Consider the following 6,606-nt stretch of genomic DNA (forward strand, 5'->3'; position numbering starts at 1 on the left):
TTTCTGTTCCCCATGCAAAATAAAAAAAAGCAACAAGTAAATTTTTGTTCTTTACGTAAAATATAAAAGGCAACGAGCATAAAACTGTTGCCTATTTGATAATAGGCAATATTATTACATGTTGCTTAGTGCATGTTGCCTGTTCTGGGAAGAGGCAACACTTTTTTGCTTGTTGTAACATTAACTGTTGCTACAACGTTAAAATGTTAGTGTTTATCCATATAAAGTTGACATGATTAAAGATTGATTAAAATTCTTGTAGAAGGTGTTAGATGTTCCATTAGTCATTAAGACCGATTAGTTACAAGAGAATGGTGTACGTATTTTAGGTCTAAAATTGGTGGTGGCTGAGGCGGAGGAAAATTAATTAATTAATCCTTAGTTTGAATGTGCCTACCATCACTAGAAAGGACATATAAAGGATAACTTGTAACACTCCATAACAATAATACATGATTAAGGACTTTACTTGTCACATTAAGCTTATGAATAAGACATTTTTTCTATCACAGATCAAGTCGTCACATTTATAATTACAAGCAATACAGTGACCTACAATATTTCACAAATTTATCATCTTATTGAAGATGCCTTAAATGGCGTCACCATACATAAGAGGATGACAAACCCATCAAAGTGATGTCGTGTGATGCCCAAAAAAATCGAGTCATAAGCTGACTGGATAAGGACCGCGGAGCCAAGATTTAAAAATAAGGGAGGTCGAAATTAAAAAGCATATATGCTATAAAGTTTTTATAAATTTTAGGGAGACTTGAAGTATGCAACACCTATATAACATAAAAAAATTTAAAAAAATTGTGAAAGCCACTACCCTTGCTGGTCTCCCTCCGCCATTGGATAAGGACAAGGATGGACACCCCAACTCATAGCTATGGGCCCGATAAATGGTAGGACCCAAATGCATAAAATCGATTGACAAGACGGACTTCACAGACTTCATTGCTTTGATCTTTTCTATCCAAGGGATTGACTTGGTCAACTTTATTGATGACTTTGTTAGCTTTCTCATTTGGATGGTATTGATTGATTCCACCTTCTTCACCAAGCAAAATATCATTCTTTTCATAAAACAAAATAAGAATAATCCTAATGAAAAGATCTCCAATTTGACGAACAACAGGAAGGCGAATTCCAAGTGGGAATCTTCCCAAAATACGAGCAAACAAGATGAAGAAAATGAAGATGAATCCAATGACACTTAGAATGCATGTAAGCAATGGATTATTGCTCACTGTCAAGCATATAGCAGCTAGAAATGCAATGGGCATGGTTAAAAGAGCCACATAAACAAAAATCTTAGCAAACCTATACACTCCTTCAGCAAAATGACGATCACCCAATTGGACCCATAGAAGAATAATAGAACCCAAGGTGGAACTATACATAGCGATTGTGTTGAAAGTCATGAATATGTCGAATAATGTATGACAAGCAAAAACTGCCTTGCCTCTTTCTTTTGGGATTTTATCATCTGGATCATGTATGCCACCTGGAACTGTGAAACCAGCAGCAAATGTAACTGTGGCTATTAGTATAGCCACAAGTATGAGTGTGTTGGCTGCTTCCTTCACGTTCCATTCTCTATTGATAGATGCTACATGTCCTACACCCAATATATTTGTCTTCAAGGGGACACCAGCACTTTTCAAAATTACATCTGCTAGAAACTACATGGTAATAGAATCCAACAATCATATCTTTACATGATATATGTATCATCATATAAAATAAGGAAAATACAATTGATAGTCCCTATATTATTAGCATGTTTTGTTATTAGTCCATATACTTTTTTTTGTTACTCTTAGTCTCTTGAGTTTCATTCATATGTAATTTTAGTCCCTACATTTTAAAATATGACCACAATGACTTAACAGTGACTAATGTGCATATAAATTTTGTTACTTCTCATCATGTGTGACTTGTTAAAAATATGATGAGTTGTATTAAAAATAAGTAGAAGACAAAATGAAACAAGCAAGACGTTAAATAATTTAAGTAGATTAACCTATTTGCTACACTAGATGGGTCACTACACTAGAACGGAGTTATGGTAGAATTCAGTTCTTTCTAACAAATGCACACTGAGAGAAGAGAGCGAGCGAAGGGAGTTTGTGTTCTAGAGATTATGTAGTGAGTGGTTCTGGTTTCATGCACTCATACGTATATATAATTTTTTAAATGTGCATGAGATCGTTAACTGTTCCCTTCCATGACTTTGAATTCTTAGAGGGAATATTACACTCAATAGTCTAGTTATATTACACCTAATGTCGACCTAGACTTTTTTTTTTTTTTTACATATTTTGACAAAGCCCCATTCTATAATTAGGCCTACCGAACAAATCAAAATTCTTGAACATGTGATGTGTGAAACTTCAAAAGGAAGAAGAAGCGATGACTACGACAGAAAGATAGAAAAATTAATAGCTATTTTTCTCATACAATGTCTAACTCATCATAATTTTACTAACTCAACAACAAAAGCACTAGAGTTACACATACATTAATAGATTTAACTTTGTCAGTAACAATAAGAACTAACAGTACAAATAGATGAAATTTAAGGGACTAGAAACAAAAAATAATAGGAACTAAAATCAAAACATGCTAAAAGCGTAGAGGCCAACAATTGTATTTTCCCCATAAAATATAAAAAGTGCAAGGACTTTGAATAGTATAGCTTGTCTAAGAGTTTATGTAAATATAAGAAGTAGATTCTTTCCTGTGCCCTCCTGCAGTCATGTGATTATGTGGGTTTTGAAAAAACCACAAAAGTAAAAGGACAAGGAAAAAAAAAAAAAACAAAGCCTGCTCATGTAAGGGTAGGAGGGAGGGAGCAGGAAACAAACCTTCGTAAATATAAAACAAGCATATGCTGAAATATTTAAAAACAAATCGTAAAGAAAAGAAAAACTTAATTAAGAATACTTATTGATCATACCTCTTGATGTCTCATTGGAATTTTTGATTGCACCCGAACAATATCTCGAGCTGTGAAACCTTCATTATTGACAAGGTTCACATCAATCTTTTTGTCTCGTGAGAGATGGAGCAGGGTCCAAAGACAAAGGTTTCTTGAAGCCAAATGAAGTGGGGTATCTCCATTTACATCTTTCTCATTCATGGTTTCATCATGAATAATTTTGGGGTTTTTCAACAAGTATTTCACCACATTTTTTTCTCCATTCCTTGCTGCAATGTGAAACATGTTTTGGCCATTATTGTTGAGCCAAAGCCTAACATCAGGCCAAGGACACTTTTCTTCAAGCAATTTTTTGACCACTCGAACATGGCCTCCCTCACAAGCAAGATGAACTGGAAGATTGCCTTCTGAATTTTTTTGAAAGGCCGTCAAATTAGATTTGTTTAACAGTACGCTAACACCTTCCAAGTAACCAACGCGTGCAGCACAATGAAGAGGAGTTTCTTCATTTTCATCTCTTAGATACATTAACTCTTCTCTTACGTTGAGTATCTCTTGCAATACATCTGCGCAAAAAAAGTAAACATACATAACTAAGTGAAAGTGAAAAATACGAACACAAAATATTAGCTAACATGGAAAATTAATTATTTGGTCACAGTAGTTTTGACCCAATTATAACTCAGTTCTTAAATTTTGACTTGTATATCGGTTCTTATAGTATGTACTTGGATGTAATTCGGTCTTTGAACTTCAACTCAATGGAACTCTATCCTTATAATTTTAACTATTTAAAACGTTGATTCCTATATTTTAAAAAATAAAACTATAAATATTAAAATTATTTGAAAATTTATGGACGAATTAAAATTTAAGTAGTAAATTATAACTGAGTCAAAACTATAATAACTATTTGATTAATGTTTCCAAATTAATATCACAAACACATGCACACAAAACACATACCAGGTTTGCGTTCTAATATGGCGGCATGAAGAGGAGAGTTTCCTCGACAATTTGAAATGGTCAGATTTGAAGGGAATGGAATTTGCAAGAGACGATGAAGAATTTCCAAATCCCCTGTCAGGACTGCCAAATACATTGGCGATTTATTAGGATAAGTGTTGTTCCAATAACGAGCCAGAGCAACATCGTCATGAGCTTTCAATAGTATATTCACACCATCAAGATTTTTGCTGAGAACAGCTTCATGCAAAGGTGTGTTCCCAAACTTGTTCTCTGATGTTATCAAGTGACTTGTATCAATATTTTCAAACGTCAAGAGAATGATCTTCATCACTTCATTATTCTTGGCTCTAGCAGCAACATGGAGTGGAGTGTCGCCTTTTATATTTGCCTTGTAATATAAATAAAAAGAAGTAAAAAAATTTCACATCTAAAAATTAAAAAATAGAGTATGAATATATAAAATTTAGAACGTGTCTAATTAAATAATTTAATTTATTTTGGTGAAGTAAATTTATTTACCCCTGGCTTACTTAAAAAAAAAAAAAAGGAATTCAACATGATGTAAGAACCATTTGATCATGCACAAAAAAAATATTAAAAACAAAAAAAATGACGGAAAAAGAAAGAAAGAGAGAGAGAAGGAATGAATGAAGGATGAGAAAACAATATTAAAGAAATAGAGAGAGAGAGAGAGAGAAGAGAAGAAGAAGAAGAAGAAGAACTAAATAGAAGACTCTTTAACACTAAAAAAAGTGTAAGCCCAAAGTTTCCATAGAAGGAATATTGAAGATAAAAACTTAAATATATAAAACTTGAGAGCTGTCTAATCAGATGGTATAAGCTATTTTTGATAAATTAAACTACCTCAAGTGTACTTAATACCTTGTACAGGAGCTTTGGAAAGAAACAAGCTATTAGCTCTGCGATCTCTTTCCTCCCAAATTCAGCAGCAACATGAAGCAACGAATCACCAGCTGGTGTGACTTGATCGATAATAATGGACAAGTCGAGCTGTTTTCGTCCAGAAACTTCGTCCAATACGCCAACAAAGTTGTACACATCTTGGTTCTCATCGCGAACAGCCTCATACAACTCATAAATCATAACATCAACATTCTGGGACGAAAATGGGAAACGATTGTCTGGAGATCCAGACCACCTCCGAACCAGTTTGTCTACTCTTTCGTAGCATATGGGTCTCCATCTTGCCTCCATTTTTGTCATTGTAACTCAATCAAATGCAGATATATCAAAAAATATTGTTAAGGCTTGTAATTGCTTACCCAAGTTGAAGTCAGATTTATAGGCACTGAGAAACTCAGGACAATGTAAGTCTACTGAGTAATTAGGAGACAGTTTCCGCTCTTCTTCCTTATTTTCTCAATTTAATTTCTACTCACAAACAAATATATAGTGGTGGACAAAGAATTCCGTGATCATATTAATTGAGGGACACGCATAAAAAAAGGGCAGCCACTTCCCTAAATTTTCTTTTTCCTTTATTTTTTTTTGGGTGAATCACTCCCCTAAATTTTCTGTTTTCGTTTAATGTGCACTCCATTTGTTGAGTGTTATAAATTATTTTTAATTGAATCATAATTGTCTATAAAATTACACACGTTTTATGTTTATTCTTTTTCAATAGGTGTCTCAATTATAAAATATCATTAACTATATATACCTCCTATTTAAGGGCATTTTGCAAAAAAAATATTTTTGATTGTATCTTAAAAGATTCTAAATGTTTTATATTTTTTAATGATACTTTAATTTGATAAAATATCTTATATTATTAAACGGAGGAACTATATATGTTATGTATGTGTGTAAATAGTCATGTTTATGGGAATTTTTAATCCAGCTTCCCTGCTAGAAAATTTTATTTTTTTCTCCTTTATAGTTGTTTATCAATTTATTTCAAACAACTAAAATACAGTAGGACTTGTACAAGTAACTTCTCATCTCCACTGTTTAAGAATATTTATTATTTAATCACAATCTAACGACCCCGAAAGTTCTGTTTTCAACTTTCCACCGACTTTGCCTCCCCCATGGAACGCGTAAAGATTGTCTAATCCTTAGTTGCATTGACTTGAGTGGTACAGTGACTACTACATAAAGGATTCCCTTTGGCTGAAAATGCAATTATAAATGTTTTCTTTATCGCATTTGCTGCATTTATTTCCCCCGTACGTTTCGACTGTGCTATCATTGAATTGGAAAGTTAATAATGCTCTCAGATTTTCGGTAAAAAAAAAAAACAATGCTGTCAGATTATTCATTGCATTTGTATTAGTTCTGCCATTGGTGCATTCTTATCTTCGTTGTTTCAAAATATTTAATGATATATTCGGGAAAAATGAAACGACTATATAACAATATTCTACCATTTACCCTCACAACATCATTTTCTAGTAGGTTCTGTTACTTTTCTTTTGTAAACCATATTCTCTGCACGCATTTTAAAAATGCGTGCAAATAATGATAATAATTATTAAAGAGTATTTTTATTCTTCAATTACTTGTTTAAAAGTATATGATATTCTAAATTTACAAAATATAATTTTTCTTTTTTACATTTAAAAATGATGCTCTAGACACCCAACTATAAATAAAGTTAATTTTAATTATTAATTGAATTAAAAAATGATAAAAAATGGTCTACAAAATTACAAATTAGTGCTTTAAAA

At 32.5% G+C, this 6,606-nt stretch overlaps 1 protein-coding gene across 1 annotated transcript; it reads right to left on the reverse strand.

The window, feature by feature from the left end:
* Window positions 1-660: 660 nt before the first annotated feature.
* Window positions 661-5,131, reverse strand: LOC129287626 (protein ACCELERATED CELL DEATH 6-like). Its single transcript, XM_054923851.1, has 4 exons — window positions 4,799-5,131; window positions 3,914-4,304; window positions 2,966-3,513; window positions 661-1,688 (listed from the first exon to the last, which is right to left on the reverse strand). Exons 1-4 carry the CDS (start codon window positions 5,129-5,131, stop codon window positions 891-893), a joined length of 2,070 nt encoding a protein of 689 aa, XP_054779826.1. The 3' UTR covers window positions 661-890.
* Between the last annotated feature and the right edge of the window lie 1,475 nt (window positions 5,132-6,606).

Source organism: Prosopis cineraria, unplaced genomic scaffold, assembly GCF_029017545.1.
Source record: "Prosopis cineraria cultivar Desert tree isolate PC_DT_omini unplaced genomic scaffold, ASM2901754v1 PC12, whole genome shotgun sequence".
NCBI classification, from domain to species: Eukaryota; Viridiplantae; Streptophyta; class Magnoliopsida; order Fabales; family Fabaceae; genus Prosopis; species Prosopis cineraria.